General features: G+C 41.6%; 1 protein-coding gene across 1 annotated transcript in view; it reads right to left on the bottom strand.

Annotated features, from left to right (window-relative positions):
* The window catches only part of LOC118416663 (filamin-C-like), a 109545-nt gene that overhangs the window by 25928 nt on the left and 65205 nt on the right, over positions 1-18412 (bottom strand). The window contains exons 17-30 of the mRNA XM_035821839.1: positions 17420-17614; positions 15345-16202; positions 14398-14571; positions 13631-13794; positions 12967-13126; positions 12172-12342; positions 11306-11429; positions 10559-10712; positions 7292-7481; positions 6358-6402; positions 4993-5240; positions 1693-1746; positions 572-619; positions 159-200 (exon numbers count right to left, since the gene is read on the bottom strand). Coding sequence (XP_035677732.1) covers positions 159-200; positions 572-619; positions 1693-1746; positions 4993-5240; positions 6358-6402; positions 7292-7481; positions 10559-10712; positions 11306-11429; positions 12172-12342; positions 12967-13126; positions 13631-13794; positions 14398-14571; positions 15345-16202; positions 17420-17614 — 2627 coding nt within the window. The remainder of the gene's footprint in view (positions 1-158; positions 201-571; positions 620-1692; positions 1747-4992; positions 5241-6357; positions 6403-7291; positions 7482-10558; positions 10713-11305; positions 11430-12171; positions 12343-12966; positions 13127-13630; positions 13795-14397; positions 14572-15344; positions 16203-17419; positions 17615-18412) is intronic.

Here is an 18412-nt window from a genome sequence, read left to right as displayed (position 1 = left end):
AAGAGACAAAATATGACAAAGCATTTTTACAATGTACAACCCTAAACCCAATTCTTAACCACCACTGACAGAATGACCAGAACCCCACTCTGCTCTACAAAGTAAGACTTTCATTTAAGTTAAGAATCTAAGAAAGAAAAATAAAAACGTGTCAACACCTCAACCTCCTGGGTTGTGACACTAGTGCTACGTTCCTCCATCTACACCAAATGTGGAATTATAAAAATGTCAATGATGTAAACAGTTATATTTTCAACAAGTGAATATCAAATAATGTTAGATACAAGGGGATAACATTTTAGTCATGCACCATTATATCTGTTAAGGGTAGTGCACTGTTAGGGGCGCTTTACACATTTAAGATTCAATGCGATATTAGGCAAGACATTAATCGTTAAACATGTTGTGGAGTTACCTCTTATCAAACAACATTATGTCAATGTTATACTTGAATATATTGTTAACAGCAACATGCTCATTGTGGATATTAGTTCATTAACTTGAAACTACTGTGGCATGCTTTGACGTGCAGCATGGCACATTTGTTACGGATTAGTGGGTTAGTACGTACCATCATACTAGTGCTTGATGAGTATGCAAATGATGATGACTGCTGCTCCTGGTTGTGCGATTGCAATTGAAAAACATTGGTGTGACACACTTTCTGCTCGTGACAGTACTGTAACTGTGCTCGAGGTCAAACGTTGGTGTGACACACTTTCTGCTCATGACAGTACTGTAACTGTGCTCGAGGTCAAACGTTGGTGTGAAACACTTTCTGCTAAAGTGACAGTACTGTAACTGTGCTCGAGGGACGAGTTCACTTTAACGATTTGTATCATACAGTCTGTACCATTATCAATATTTCATGATTCATTGGCAGGGTTCCACGCCTGTAACATTTTCTGGCCTACGTTGATTAGATGACTGCACACTTTATTGCGTTAAACATGCATATATAGGAGCCTGACGTATGCACAGGTGTAACCTTACAACCATGCAAATCCCATGGGAAAGGGGAAATGTCATATAAATGTCAAATATAGATGCAAGATACATGTAGGGGGTCTACATTGTACATTTAGTACGACACAGGATTTTTCTAAGCAAGGAATTTTTGCAAGTGAAATATGATTTCTTCAAGGAACATCAGTGATCCTCAGACATTTAGAGTATCTAAAAGGAACTATTGAAAAAGATCCCAAACACCTTACCACCTTAGAGTCTAACTAGTACTAGTAGAGGTACTAATCTAATAGGGGACAATAGGACATTACAACTAGTACAATTTAGCAATTAGCAATTATTGTATGGGTTTGGGTTTAATCCATCACTAGACCGGTGAAAAGCACATTTCTTCCAGAGAACAGAATAATAGCACAGAAAGCAATGATTCAAGTTAGAGAACGTTGTCATCAAAATATCTCATTTCTTTGATCACAGACTCCATGAGTTATGAATTAAGCATAGTTAACATTAAGCCGCATATGATACATGTATAAGCGAGGCACAGGCATAAAGGGGAAGATAACAATACGCAGGGTTACAGGGATGACAAGTAAAGTTACAGTAATTACGATTAGAACAAGTTACTAGGGGTAAGAATCACAACGTTTGACATGCTAGCAAAGTTATTGATTCCGAGATGTTTTTAATAATTAATTTGTAAGAAACAAGTGAGAGCAAACGTACCATATACTGCTGCTGGAAGGTTCCGTTAGGGATCTTGGCCAGGTCATCCACGGCCTGGGTGTGCGTGCGAGACAATTCAAGTCAAACATGCAGTCAGTCCACCGCAAACATGGCCAATGTCAACAAACGCTAAAGTGACAAGCTACTCAAAACCACTAAGACGTATAGTAAGAGTAAAGGCAATCATGGAGTTACAGCAAAATTTTGCTACACATGTGAGCAGCCATTGTCAATCATATCCGGTACACATGCCATGAACAATCAATCGATAGCTTTTTAATATTGATTAATATTCAATAGGTTAATAAAGTCTTTTTATGTAATATATACAGTTCATAATTCAGGTGAGTATCATGTATCATTTTCACACTGTACATTGTTAGAATGAAGTAACATAATAGGTTTCAGGTGACAAATAATTTACAAAAGGAAAGGCTGAATATTAATAAGCACCTGATAAACATGACATTTGGCATCAATTCTTTAAAATATATCTAGAAATTTACAATGCATTATAGAATATGAAAGATTGTGTCACATATATGTAGCCTTATCCTCTAAAGCAGTACAAAGTACAGTTGAAAATGTATGTTGTGTGTAGGAGAGAATTCTGACAGACACATAGCCAGATGGCCAAATTCCTTTACCGAAAAAAACTGTTGTGCAGAGCACTAAAGCCTTGTGACCAGTACATGTACATCTCAAGTGGTGGCACAAGTTTAAGAAAAGGGCATATAAGGACAACAGATAGTTGAAAGGCACCTAAGGTCAATGCCACAAGGGAATGCGCCAAAGACGTTGTGTGACAGACAAGATCTATATGTTCTGTATACACCGTGTGTCCGTGTGTTGTATGGGAAGGAAGTACAGATCTAAAGGAATGCTAACATTGGACGAAGGGGGAAATAGAGACCAGGCAAGGTAAAGTACAGTACAAACAAATTAAACATTCCTAAAGCAAAATGATCTATGGGGGAAAACACAGTAAGGCAGAAGTAGGGGGGGGGGGGGGCTGCTATGGAATTGTTCAGTTGCAAAGTCAAACTTTAATACATTTTCATGTACCAGGAACCAGTCAATGAACACTAAACAATTAACTACATCTACATAAGGACCATCTGGCCAATGTGGCCACTTGTTATATTTTTCCCATTGACACAAGCATAAAGATTTCTGTCTATAGCGACCACCTGTCCACAATATTAGACCATATTTTATTAATTATTCCCCTAAGTGGTCTGGGGCAGTTTTGAATGTTGGCTATGTGGTATTCTGAGTCAAATGGGTACCACGTATGTTTGTTTTCCGTCATGCAAAGCAAGTAGCCTTTCACAATGAAAGGAAAGAATGTCAGGAATGAAGCATAAAGCTGGCACCCATTCTAGGTGAAATACTTTTCGTGGCCTTGAGAATAGGAAAGAGAAGTACTGCCAAGAGCACGACGCTCTGCTTCATTTAACAACAACACTCCAAGGTTTCTGTCACAGCATACACCCCAGCTTTCCTTCATATAAACAATTTCTTTTTATGAAAACAGAACCATCCATAATTCAGAGTATTAAAACGGGGCTGGGATGAAGTTTTATTCACAGAGTCAAGGCACCACTGCATAAATCACAATAAAACACCTGGCGCATGAAGTCACCCACCAAATTGAAAACATCTGTCTTTCCGCCTTAGAAAGTATGTATGTCATCGTATTCAAATAACTTGCTTATTGCTCTGCCACTATTTGAGGTTCAATATAAAAATGCCTCTTATATTAAGTTACAACCAAGACATATGATGGGTCTAAGGCTTTGTCCATTACCCAATGAATAAAATTAAGATGGAAGGCACTTCTGTACACTGCAAAAACAACTCTGAGGAGAAAATCAAACAACATTTCTTTATCAACACAAAATCAAGTATTTTTTTTAAATCAGAAGAGAAAATTTTGCACCAATTTGACCTTAAACAACCTACGTATACAGCTGTTGAGGCTATAGAGAAGATAAGAGGACAACAAAATCACGATTCCCAATAAGAAATATTTCTCAAATAGTTAACCAACAATAAAATAGTCAATGGCATAGAAGGAAACTCTTACCCAAACCACTGTGTAGTGCGTGGCCATAGTCCTGAGGGGGTAGGGTTTGGTAGGATGGGATGGGTTGGGAAACGTCTGTGCAGGAACTAGCCCTACGAAAGCCTAACTGAAGTTCATACGGGTCCCCTAATCTGTAAACTAGTCAGTTGACCCAGCAAACCAACCAGGCCTGTGAAGACTTCCACAGGGTGGTTTCCAGCTGTTACAACTTCAACCTTGTTTAGCTCCGCCCCCTTTTTTATACCGCTCATTTGGAAAATACAAGCAAGCCAGCTTACGTAATGCAAGCTGACCTGAGCGTGATTCTAAAGAAAGGTTTCCAACAGTGTTGCCATTTGTTTTTATTGCGAGGTATTGATCTGTGAGGTATTGCACTGGATGGGACAAAGGCATTCTGTGTCATGTTATACCCACAAGGACAGCAAGGGGGCTCTTCAAAAGTTTGAAGTAGCAGAAGAAAGAAGGGCAAGAATCAGAAAAGTTGAAGAAACATTTTGATGGCTGAAATAAATATGATGTAAGTGAAACAAAGGTTAGGAAAAGGAAGGTAATGGAGAGAAAACATATTTACAAAAGAAAGTAAGAAACAGTGAGGTAAAGAATAGCAAAGTTGTGTGACAAGAATGTATATATTGGAAATGTGAATGCTCGGAAATAAGTAGCAGATACATTGTATGGGACGGTAATGGATGATGAGAATTTTAAGAAGTAGCAGAATGTCTTAGGGTACAAAAGAAATCAATTTCTTAAGATGCACTAGAACGTCTTAATATTGTGTTATGCAAAATGTCTTAGGATAATGGAAGAAGCTAAAGGTCTTAGGATATAGTAAGAAATCTTAGGATAACATCTTGCAATACAAAAGAATGTTCAAGGATGTAGAGCAACATCCAAGAATATTGCAGAACATCTTGGAATACAGAAAAATGTCTTAGGATGTGGAAAAACACATACATGTAACATCAATTATCATAATTCCACTAGGTGCCATAATACCACTACCTCAAAAAAACGCTAGTAAAGAGGTCTTCCCAAGATTGTCTTGAACACCGAATGTTAAATATCCTAAATGTAATACAATTCAGATATTTAGGTGTTGAAGACAATCATGAGAAGGCCTCTATAACGTTTTTTGAGGTGGCGGTATAATGGCACCTGGTGGAATTATGCGAATGTATGTTACTGTAGTTAGCTAAAGAAGACTGTCTTACCTGTACTTTATAGGGGCTGCCCTGGATGTGTTGACCTCCAAACCTGATGGTGATGGTGTACTCTCCCTGTTGCTGCGCGGTGTAGAAGATGTCGAACGTTCCGTCGTCGTTCTCGACCACGTCAACGTCCACATCCTCGCCGTTGGCGTCCTGGATGGTGCAGTTGACCTTGCCCTTGCCGGCAGTCTTGCAGTTGACGGTGACGCAGGTCTCCTCTCCGATCTGGATGTAGGGCTGCATGCCGTCACCTAGGGTGGGAGGGGGGCGAAGGTGACCTTGTTTAGATGGTTTGATGCAGGAGTTTGTAAAAGGATTGCAGAATTGTCGTAAGTGGTAAGAAGACTACTTCCTCCCGATTTGAAAAAAAAGTTGAAAGGTTTGGTGCAATGTTTTTTTAAAAGATTGCACATCTACCAGAAAATGTTAACTTGTACTATTTTCTACAAGAAATTTTCTGCAGGAAAAAGAGCATATTGGTATACAGTGCTCTGTTGCAATACTCTGTAGAAAAGCTTGGGGCCTCTTTTCAATAAAGACAACAAAAGGACTTCTTTCCATCCACTTTGATACATTTCTTTTGTAACTTTCAAATGAATGTTTTATCCTCCTTCATACTAAAATTTTTCATTCTTGGCCAAATGCTGGAAACCTCAGACAAGAATTGCTTCACTCCATTCCTATCATGCAGCAATATAGCAAATCATCAAGCATCATAAACTTTCAAATCGTGCAATAGCTCCACCTATAACTACTGAAGCTGTAACACAGACCACACAGACTACAGCATGAGATGTAAAATGGTAGGACAGTCAATGTCGGTGGCATTCTACGTTGACATCTAACACTTTGTTCTTTGTGTGACTAAAGCATGAACAAATCGGTTTTGATAACTCAGGTCCACTATGTCAAGGGGAATGGTACAAAGGAATCTTACAACAGTCTTGTGAATGTTCAAAAGCATATTCGTCAATGATGTTTGCTGTCTCTACAATTTGAGAAGCAGTTTTCAAAATCTTTTTTAGCAGCCAAGTAAAACAGCGTTCGTGCATTATCCTTCACACAAAGCCAAAACAGGACATCTCATATTGGCCATCTTTCGAACATACAAATCTAATACATCAATATAATACAAAACATGGCCAACATGGGAAATGTCTTGGTAGAATGCCACACCTTGATAGCTCCAGTGCATCCCCATCTAACTCTTCACACATCATACCTTGTTTATTTCTACTCAGTACAAGCCACCTTTTTGTCTACAATGCATATACCAATGACCAAAAAACACACCAGCATAGCTGGTGCACTGAAACACATGGTAGGTATGAGTTAGAAGGGGGTACCCTTTCATGTCTGTGACCTTACCTATCCACTGCCCCTGCCCAACACGCCCGGGTGGGCTGATGCGCACTACAGACAACAGGATGACACCACAGGTGAGAGCGTAGAAGAGTCAGACAGGTGGTGAATTCAACAGGTAAAAAAAGGTAGGTAGATGATGACACAAAAAACAATGGTAAGAGATAGAGATGTGTGATCATATGTGTGATCATTGCAGAAGATGGGTAACAGGTATTGTTTGACAAAACCTCAATAAAATGAAAAAGAAGACAAAAGTTGAGAGTTTGCATTTTCTGACAAGCAACACCACCAGTCAAGAGAAGAAAGATGATACTACTGAAAAGAAGATTCGGAAAAAGACATCTTGCGAAATACACAAACTTAAAGAGAAAAGACTCAGAGTCTCTAACCACACATACAGTCAGGTACTCATTTTCACCTGTCAGTGAGTGAATTGAGGACAGTTGTGAAAGTGCCTTTCCCAAGACACAACCTCAGCAGGCCATGCTGGGAGATCTGACCCAAGGCCTAAATGTAAGTCTGGGCTACATACCCTATCATTGCAACACACCAACACCACAACTCAAGTTTCACTCTTATATTAGCCCTCTGTTTTCATTGTTGACCTCTTGCTGAGTCCTTACTTTAGAATTTCCAAAGAACCAAAAGAACTAGTAGGTGTGGTCAGAGAGAAGACACATGTAACATACATTCTCATAATTCCACCAGGTGCCATAATACCGCCACCTCAAAAAACGTTGTTATAGAGGCCTTCTCAAGATTGTTTTCAACACCTAAATATCTGAATTGTTAGTATTACATTTAGGATTACATTTAACATTCGGTGTTCAAGACAATCTTGGAAAGACCTCTACACTAACGTTTTTTTAGGTGGCGGTGTTATGGCACCTGGTGGAATTATGATAGTCGATGTTACAGCTCCATTCATGTCCCATACCTGTGACGGAGCACTTGTTGGCATCTCCGGTGGGTTTGACGGTGATGCGGAAGGGAGAGCGCGGGACCTGCTCGCCGCCATACTTGATCTCGATGGTGTAGTTTCCGGACTGCTCGGGGGTGTAGGTGATGGTGTAGGTCCCGTCTCCATTGTCGTGGATCTCTGGGCTCTTCATCCTGCCATCGGGGTCCTGGATAAAAGGAAAGATTTTATTCATTTATTCCCTCCTTCCTATTCCTAATCACTTGTCATGTTATTGTGTTATTTTTTGTGTTATTGGGTGGGCCGACTACTCACTCATTGCAGCCAGGGGCAGAATTGCGAGGAGCTTACAATAGGCGGGGCTGAATCGCAAGGGTCTGGAGCGAGCTGCCATTTGGCGCCACTCAGGTGACCTCAATACAACAGTAATTGCCCCAGGTGCGGCCAAGGTACTGTAGGTTTTGAATCACTTACACCGCACCATCGCACGTGTGGCGGGTTCTTTAACGTGCCTGGGGTATGGCTCTCCCCAGACACGGGACCTCCATTTAAAGGGGCATTCCACTCCACATGGGAGTGTTATTTTCCGATAGTTATTAATTTTAGGAAGTGATAACTGCATACTACTTCACATTATACGATAAAGTACCCAGTTTCTCCACATGCCTCAAAAGCATTCAGTCTTCTACTAAACTCCCCAAGTACCCTCTAATTGAATTAATCTTATGGTTGAATACAATGCAAAACTTTAAGGTAAGGTTACAAAACTAATTTCAGGTTCGCTAAGAAATCTCGTCATGTTCTTGTATTCTTTGCTATCTTATGAGCAATTTGCCTTCTCGGTGTGCTTAGCGTACCTCATTTAGTCCGAAAATATGTACGATAAACAAAGTGTCTATGCGTAAAGGGAATGCATGGGTAGGGTCTGCATGGGTTTTGTGAGTGTCATTATTGTTTTATAAAACACACATCACGTAATTCATCCCAAGGTGAATTCCACAAAATTCGGCTGATTATGTATTCATTGACACATTATCTATTGGAAAACAAGACTCCCTTCTGGAGTGGAATGCCCCTTTAACGTCCTATCCGAGGGATCATTGCTAAGTAGACTACAGTCTAGCTTCTCCTTTTTTGGTTCAGATAGTCCTAAATGTCATATTGTCTCAATTAAGATGTTTCTAAATTTTGACTGAAGGAGAAGAGATGCCTTAAAGTTCTTAGTCCTTAGTAATAATAATAATAAGTCAACAAAATGTAACCAACAGTGTACATCTCTAAGTGGCCTTTGGGGCTAGTAATTTGTTGACAATTGAGTAGAAAAAAAGTTGTATACTGTAATCCTAAAGAAGATGTAGGAACAGTCTAAACTTTAGGGAGTCAGTCTAAAAGCTTTCTTATGTTGGATTGAAAGTTTAGGGTATTGACCATGCTCGACATTATCCTCTCTTTGATTGCCTATTTCAGAATGATCAAGATCAAAATTTATCACATTTTCCTGAATGACGTAACATTAATAATATTTGCCATACATATGCACGCGAGTAAGTTGTCATATATCAATATGTGACACTGCATTCCTACAAGTCCTACTTTAATCTGATAGGCTATTACATTACACAAAGGAATTCACCAAATGCAAAATAACAACAAAGATTGACGACAATGATCAACCGTTGACCATGTAATAAAACGGAAGATACATGGAATATCTGTTGCACCAGCTAACTTGTACCTCACCCCACGTAGATGAAATTCTGGCGAGTTTGACTTGCAAGGATTCGGACAACCCATCCTTACACTCGGCCTGTCGTTCCTGCCGAGGTAAACAACTCTCAGAGCCGCTTTACTTCCCGCTAATCTCTCCCTATTTCCCGTCCATGGAAGCGCCGCTCGTTGCATTTGCGAGAACGGTCCCCAAACAAGGCTTCCACAAGCGTAACAGATTTTCGGTCCGTCCATACTTCCAACAGACTGTGACGACGGCGAAAACTGTACTGTGGTTCCGATAAACATGCTCTATGAAGAGATCTTGGCTGGTGTGAATAAAACTTGATACTGCCCTTGAGACTTGCGAGGGATTGACCAAGATATTCTGGGACCCCTGGGTATCGTATTACCTCGTTATTGCATTTAGGTCAAGGGTGAACGTGAACATTACACCATCACTCTCCTCTGGACCGGTCAGAGAGAAAGCATGTTGTAAAGGATACAAAAATTATAATCATATAATGCAGATCTTCTTGCAATCAAAAATTTAGGAAGAACACACGAAATACCATTAGGATTGAGACAGAAAGGACAGACTTGAGGCATCTAAGGAGCTGTAGCCAAGTCTTGATGCCCCTAAGATTCTTGCAGCCTACATCTTGGCCAGAATGTCCCACAGAAATGCAGGGCATGTTGAGCCCTTCAGCATACTTACTCGACGGACAGTCCATCATCTTGTCACCACACGTTTTACGCTCAGGTTACAAATGTACGTCTGGTTTACATATAGGTTCAGTTTAAACTGTGACATCTGTGTATAATAATTTAAAGTTCCTGTGGTTTGGTACATTCAAACTATGGTATCATTGGAAAGGTCTTTTGTTGAAGAGTTGTATAGTGAAATAGGTGACAGTTTACAGCCTTATTCCAGTCAACTTGACAGCATCTTGTTTTGTTTCCAAACTAATATTAAATTTTATAATTAGTAGGTTGTGCCGGCTTTTCTGAACTGAACAGTTAAAGCTACATATCTGTACAGATTTATTTGATGCGCTCAGACCGGGAAGGACTCCTTATCTTTTCGATAGCTGTGGTGAGTTCTTTGACGTGCTCCTGGTGTGGGTCTCCTCAAACACTGGGAGTTCCATTCAATGTCCTATCCGAGGACGTAACAGTAGTTTTATGTAGTACTCATTTTTACCAAGTGAGTTAGGAAAGTCTTCAGAGTGCCTTTCGGAAGGGTACAGTGTCAATATGGCATGTCAGAAGATTCTGACCCAGGACCTCTATGGCCTGGCCTAAACAGCCTACCAATAGTACCATGATGATACCTGCCACGTCGAAGCCACAATGTGAAGGGACTTATTACACATACACACATAGTCATACTCTTATTGAGTTATAGTATTTACAAAGTTTCGCTTCCAGTGCGATCAATCACTCATCATTACAGTTAGGTCCCTATCACACAGTCCAGTCTTTGATTCAATAAAAGTTCTTAGTGTAAGGTATCGATGGGCGGCCTTTTTCTGGGACTTATTGTCTATGAATAACAAACATATCTCAGCACTGTACCTCCAGGATAACTTCCAGGTCAGCATTGCCAGCATCACGGCAATCGATAGTGAAGGAGATGGGGAAGGATGCAGGTACTCCCTGCTGCAGGCCCGGGCCTGTCGCCTTAACCTTACTGGCATCGTACGGAGGCTCTACACGGACGTTAAACGGACTGGAATAGATAATGGATAACATCATAAGTCAGTATTGGGGTTACTCCCAACAACTATAAAATCACAGTATGCAAGATGCACTTTCAAGTCAGTATTGGGTCATTCAGACAACCTTTTAAAAAATCACAGTACACAACATCAAATACTTTCATTTTGCTAAATTTCAACTTTCATTGAATTACTGCAAAATAGATAAGTGAATGTTTAAGGGACTGAAAAAGATACAGGGCACACCATGGGTCATTTGAACAACCTGAGGCTCCAAATCAGTTTCAACAAACCATACATTTTGTACAAGAAGGTCCTAAACTTGGCATAGTTTGAAACTATGAGGATAAAATTTCTTTTCTCAAAAAGGAAATAATCAAGCCAATTTAAGTATTGGTACATGTACAATATACGTATGGACAAATATCATACATGCAAGGACAGCATCTTGAGGTACTATCACATCTAAAACTGAATGCATTTCTTGTTGGCCAAGATTATATAAATGTGGTGAAGCCATCACTGAACTTGTTCACCATAATCGCAATATGCATCAATATGCCTGCAGTAATGAAAAGAAAAGCTAGGTGGCATGACAACTAACCTCTGTGGGATGCTCTGGTTGTCGTACTTGACATCGACCTTGCAGGCGCCCTCGCTGGGCGGGATGTACTTGACCGTGTGGGTGCCGTCACGGTTGTCGGTGACCTCAGTGTTCACTGTTGCACCTGCAAAAGAATTACAAATTGCAACAAAAATGAATTGAAAGTACAGTTTGAAGTAACTTTAAGTTCGAGGTCCTTGCTATGATATTGGCAAAAGTAGGTTTTAACGTCATACCTGGGCTGCAATAATGTTTGATACAGGCATTCATGATCAGGACCTTGTTCAAATGAACTCGGAGTAAAGTTGTCTATAATAATAGAAATACCAGATGCAGACGTTGGCATTGCTGTAGTTCAAATTTTTTGTTGGAGGACACAGCCCTCCTATTGGCCGTCAGGCAATTCTACCCGCCATTGGGCTGGTACCTTGGGTGACACATAAAACACTGAGTTGTATCTATTCAACATATCTAATATACAAACGTAGCAAGAAGATAATGCTTGATCAGCCTTTTATGAGAAGACATCACACCCCATGTGTAAGATATTGTGCACAATAGTACTGTTCAGACACCATCCAGTCTGACCAAGTACATAAAGGGTGCGTGCTAAGCTTGTCAGAGGAATCTTAAGTTCTGTTGATCAAAGCTATTTCTTTTCTTATAAAAAAAAAAGGTACATTCATTTCATCTTCTTTTGCCTTGCAGTTAGCCTGGTTACCAAACCCCAGCCCGATTTAAAGTATCTATCATGCAGAAGATATTTGAGGTTGGGGTATGGTATCCAGGCTACCTTGCAGTTTAACCTAGGAAAACTAAAAACCAATCAGAGGATCTTCACTACACACAAACACAAGTCGACCTACCCATCTGAGAGGTGACCTTGACATCCAGAGGTGCGCTGCCTGTCTTGGTGTGATCCACAGTGAAGACCTGCATGTTCTGGGCACGGACGCCCGTCTTCTCCAGACCGGGTCCGTACGCCTTGACCTTGGACACGTCAATGTCATCCTTGATCAGCACAGAGAATGGGCTTCCTGGTGTGGGGAAAATGGTTGTGGAAATGAGAGTTTATTTCATGCAGATCAATTTTGTTGCAACTAATAAAACTCAACATAGAAAAGTTGGTCACTGTCACTCTTTGAAACAATCAATATTGTCTGGTCAACTTCTAATTTTTTTAAGTTTTGGTAACATCTATTTTCGAAGTCTGGACAGTTTCTCTTATTGGCTGCTCAGAGAATACCTCACATCTGATTGGCTGTTCATCAGATGAGACCTTGTTGCATCTGATTGGCATTTCAGATGAAACCTTACATGTACATGTACCTTTCTGATTGGCCGGTCAGACATTATCATTAGACCTTACATCTGAATGACATTTCAGATGAGACCTTGAATCTGACTGGCTGTTCAGATGAGACCTTATATCTAATTGGCTGCTCACATTCAATCTTATTAGCTGCACAGAAGAGACCTAATATTAAATCTGACAGCTGTTCAGATGAGCCCCTGGCTGTCCAGAGCTAGAGGAGACTTTACATCTGATTGGCTGTTCATATGCAATCTTACATCTGATTGGTTGGACAGAAGAGACCTACATCTGATCGGCTGTACAGATGAGACCTTACACCTGATTGGCTGTTCAGATGAGATCTTACCTCTGATTGGCTGTTCTCCATAGGAGATGTGGATGTCGTAGTCCCCAGGGGTGGTGGGGAAGTACTCCACGGTGCAGCTGCCGTCCTTGTTGTCCTTGCACGTCATCTTGGCCTCCGAGGGGCCCTCGATGGCCAGACCTAGACCACCAGTACCAGCACCCTGAACAAAGTATGGAAAATCAATCAATGAGTGTCATCCAAACTGAATCGCCCTGTACAGTAGAAGCCGTTTAATTGCACACCCAAGTTGCCAGCTCATTTCGTGCAATCATCCGGATGGTGCAAAAAAGCAAAATTATTTAGCTGGACGCACCATCACAGGGTTTTGGGATTTCGTGCAACTAATAGAAGTGTGTGGTTATCTGTTGTGCAATTAAAAACTGACTTCTACTGTACTAGCCTTGATTAAATAGAGGTCAAATGAAGGTCACTGCAGTGCGCAAACATACATGTACATCCTGACACAAATTATTTTTAAAAAACCTGTGTTGACTTAAGTGTAAAAAGGACTGCTTGCACTTACATTAAAGACATGCAGTTATACAGTGTGACTCCAAATGCAGAAAGACTAAGAATGACAAAATAATCAATTTCCATATAACTTCTGTGAAACTGCACTACCAACACCAGTCACCAGAGGTCTCTGCCCCACAGCCAGACCTACCTTAGTCTCGATGGTGAACTGTTGGGGCTTGTCGGTGAGTCCGCCCTCCAGTCCGGGCCCGTAGGCGCGCACCTTGGACGGGTCGCAGCCCTCCGTAGCCTGGACCTTGAAGGGCGCTCCCGGCACCTGTAGTTCCTCATACAGCACGTCAATCAGATGGCGGCCTGGATGGGGGACAGGCATTGTTAATGCTAGTTCACCTTTATCTACGAGTTAACCTATATCTGTTGTTATATCAAAATGCAGTATTTTCGATTGACTTGCTTTTAGAAACAATGTATATAGGTTACCTCGCAGATAAAGGTTTAAGTAGTGTTACCTCATGTAGTTTTGTAAGTGGCCAGTTGAAAAATGAAAATGAGTTTTTTTCTTAAGTTTGTTGCAACTTTGCAAAACAGTCAGAGGAAAAGCCTAAATATTTACCACTAACATCCCAACAATTGCCTCTCTCAAAGACACTGTTAAAAAACTTATTCAGGCTTGTTCCTCTTGTTGTCGCTAATAATAATACTAAAATTCTGGCAAATTAAAACAAGGGATACAAACAAGAATGCAGTTCATTTTTTTATTGATATTACATACTTTGAGCTCTTATAAGTACTCTCAGCTTATCTGTTTAGGAATTTTAGGAACAGCTAGTATCTATAAGTATGCAAGGAACAGCTCTTTCTACTAACTTCAGACTACATGTACATGTAGTTGGGATGTCCGTGCTATATTATATAATATGCTCCATCCTCTCCAATACACAGATAAATCAACTTTACCTTCTTCAAACGGTGTGTAAGAGGCGGTATAGGTTCCGTCCCTGTTGTCCTTCACCGCGGCCTCGGTCTTGGCTCCGGACGGGTTCTGTACGACACAGCGTACGTTGTCACCTCCCCTCCTGCTCACGGACTTTGCATCAATGGTGAACTCCGTCGGGGCGTCCACAAACATACCTGAAAATTCAAACAAGTAATTTTAGTGACGTTCTTTTGGGGGGACGTTTCCACTATACCCCCCAACCCACCTTAACCAACGGTCATACATTTGCACACACATGTATATTGTATCAAGGTTCGGGACTCATGTAGGCGTAAGAAAATAAAGTGAAGGAAATATGAAAAATGGTTTATATGAATAAGTTTTCACCATATATATCATCCAAAAAGCAATAATATTGGTACATGGTGTGTCGAGAGAAGGCTTTAAGGCACCGAAGTATGCTGCATTTGGCACATTCATGTATATATATTTGCAGGGAAAGGGTTGTCGAATTTCGCACAATGGGGTTTCTTGAGGCATCCTAATTATATATAAAGACTGCGGAATATATTTTTAAGTAAGCTACACATTAAGCATATACTATGCAACTCACACAGAGAGAAGAGTACAACATTCACATTGACAGAGTTAAGAAGACAAGAATATAGCTCATACAAGAGAGCAAGATACTGAACACAAGATTTCAATAGGAAAGTAGACACTTCAACATCACAAGATATTTTCAATGTGAATGTATCATCTTCAGACAGACACTGTTGAAGTCTCTTTGAGCTGTAAGTTGGCCGTGGAGACCTCAGATTGGGGATGGGTGAGTTATAGGGACTTAGCCAACGGTTATAATGTAAGATGCTGACAAATGTACCTATAGACACAAGAGGACTTAAGGTCTAAGGTATTGTTATAATGGTGAGGGTGAGGGGGGTTATGTCACTCCGTGGTGCGTCACCTTCGACTCCAGGCCCGTAACACCTGATCCCGCTGACGTCCACCTTCTGTTCGATGGTGATGCGGATCGGCACCTGCGGGATGGGGTCCCCTCCGTACTTGATGGTGATGGTGTAGGATCCCGCGATCTGCGGCACGTACTTGATCCGGAACGTTCCTTCGTGCGTTTCCTCGATCTTCACATCCACGCGCTCCCCGGTCTCCGTGATGACCTCGATGGTGAGTTCGGCCTCGCCTGCCTCCCGGATGTCGACGGTGAACTCGCAGGGGTCGCCGGCCTTGTTGCCGGGAGACAGCCCTGGTCCTTTGGCCTTGACCTTGGAGGCGTCGTGTGCAGGAACGACCCTAGCGGGGAACGGTGACCCGGGAATGTGCTGGTCAGCGAACATGACGTTAATGCTGTACTCTCCAACGTCCTCGGGCCAGTAGGACACGGAACACGTGCCGTCTCCGCGGTCCTTGCACTCAATACGAGACTCACTGGGCCCCTCGATGGTCAGGCCGAGTCCGCCCTGTCCCGCCTCACGCGTGTCGATGGTGAACGTCTGCTCCCTGTTGACCTTTCCGCCCTTCAACCCCGGCCCGTACGCCTTGACCTTGCCGGGGTTAGCTCCGGGCACCGCCTCAAAACCGAAGGGGCTCCCGTCGACCACCAACCCATCGTACGAGACATTCACCGCGTACATGCCGACCTCTAGTGCGGTGAAGACGCAGATGTAATCGTCTCCTCTCTTCTCAACGCGAGTGGTCTTCAACACCTTCTTCGTGGTAACGGACACAATGGTGATTTCCACGACTCCTAGGCCGCCAGCGCCGCGCGTGTGCACAACGAATTCCTTCTCCTGGTTGACAATCACCTCTGTACATGAAGACGATGTAAAATGTGTGATCACTGCTATAACTTAAACTTTAAAGAGGCTTTCCGGTTCCTTGAATTCTATTTCGTTTTTGGATCTTGGACGGGGCAGTAGGAAGGTTGGTAAACCAGTGTGTTACGTAAGTTTACTGTTTGTGTGAGTGCCACTCTCGCGTGCAAACATCCTCAAACCAAGGAAGTCAAAGAAGAATGCTCAATACAAGCCCTTTGGCTTCACAGACACGGAAAGAAAAACAAATGTGGACAGGACAAGATTAAAATCAAGCAGCACACACAGTTACAAGTTAGGATCACAATCGTGAAACAATCAAATCACAACTCAAGATGACAGAACAATAGGCAACTCTACACATAGGGACAGATCATGAAGGATCATACAGAGGTTTAGCGGAACAGTCACTGTAATGCAAATTCTCTTATACTGGTTAAACAATTTGTTATGGTCCACGACCATTACACCAGATGGCAATCATACTGCGGCCATACTGCGAACTAAAACGGATTCGTGTAAGACTTAATGCAAAATTTACATGACTGATAGGACAATAAAGCATTAAATGATTTGCTTCTCATTAATGTAATTTACCAGTTAAATCACTCAGTAGCAGGGCGGTTGCCGCTCTAGTTGGAAGGGGGTGTAAGGAACGGTTCTCATTCAAACACAGCACACAATGTTAGGAAGCAAAGCAAACCTCTGATACATAGCATTGTAAAAATGGCGTTTATGTGCTGCAAGGTGCAAACAGTTAAAGAGATTTAAGGCAGAATCGTTAGTGTTATCCACCATTTCAGGCAGTCAAAACACCACAAAAAGAAGGCAAAGGTTTGAGTAAGCAAGTCAGTTAGAGTTATAACATTTCCCAATGCCCAATCCAAGATACTGCCCAAAAGCCTTTACTATACACCTACATGTATATGCAAGGAAAGAGAGAAGCCAGCGCCAATACGTAAAGACTACATAAATCATGTAAATGTACACACATAGAAATGCAACTTGCAGAAGGATAGATTACACCATAAAGCAACAAAGTACAGGAAAGAACACTGCACAAGCAACAAAGATCTATTGCAGCAAAAGAAGAAAACAAGATCTAATAGATTATAAGCAGTAACAATTACAACTGCCTGTCGTATACTACATGTTTTGAACTACAAGTTTTCGTAATCAAGGAGAAAAGAAAAGAAAAAATAGGACGTACTTTCTCCAAGCCCATCGACCTTGACCTTGCTGAGGTCAACAGGTGGTGCCACATTGACCTTGAAGGGGCTCTTGGGAATGGGCTTGCCGGCATAGTTGACGCTGACGTTCATGGGGCCGGCAGCCACCGGGGTGTAGTGTACGGTGAAGGTCTCATCCTTGTTGTCTACAATGTTCACATCCTTCGCTCCTCCTCCTGTAAAATACATGATGAACAGTGATAAACCGGGACGAGGGAGGATACAAGCTAAGCCATGTTTGGGACTGTTTTCTCACCGCAAAAGCGCCACCTACATCGGCTATATATAACGGTGAGAAGCAGAACTCCAGTTAGAAGCTCTGAGGAAGGTGTCTGACAGACATCGAAACGTAAGCTATGTAAGTACCCACTGGTTGTGTAACAAGAATTCTCCTTCATCCTATATTCTACCAACCTGATGAACCTATTTTCGGATGTAAAATACATGTCGGACAAGATTAGTATGTAAACAGGCACTTAAGACAACCAACCAACGAGGACAGTCTAAAATTCAATGCGCTGATTTTTTGTGTCAGTCGGAACAAAGCTTCCACTCTGTATTGATTATGTTGTCAGTTTTGGGTACATTTTGGTTATACATGTAGTGTTCTTGGAATCAAGTCAGAAACCAAGGCAAACTCAGTCTTCAAAAGAAGAAAATTTTGATAATAGTCATAAGTGGAAAGTTTCAGCAGCTGTGTATAAGCAAAATCAGCACTGACCAAACAGTCATGTAATTACTATTCAATTTTCAGGTTAAAAATCATTGGTTAAAAATCATGAGCTCTGGAAACCTTGAGGCAGACTCCTTTTCATTGGTCAGTTGGTAAGTGGGCCTTTTGAGTTTTGCATGAGTTGTTGCCCATAGCAGGGTGTTACTACACTCCTGTGGACTCACCCTCACCCTTGTTGTATCCACTGGGAGGGGGTTTAGATACGGATCTGGAGTAGAGGGGGTTCACCAGGACTGTGGCG

This window comes from Branchiostoma floridae, chromosome 5, assembly GCF_000003815.2.
Source record: "Branchiostoma floridae strain S238N-H82 chromosome 5, Bfl_VNyyK, whole genome shotgun sequence".
In the NCBI taxonomy this organism is placed as follows: domain Eukaryota; kingdom Metazoa; phylum Chordata; class Leptocardii; order Amphioxiformes; family Branchiostomatidae; genus Branchiostoma; species Branchiostoma floridae.
This window is presented reverse-complemented; position numbering and strand designations above follow the sequence as displayed.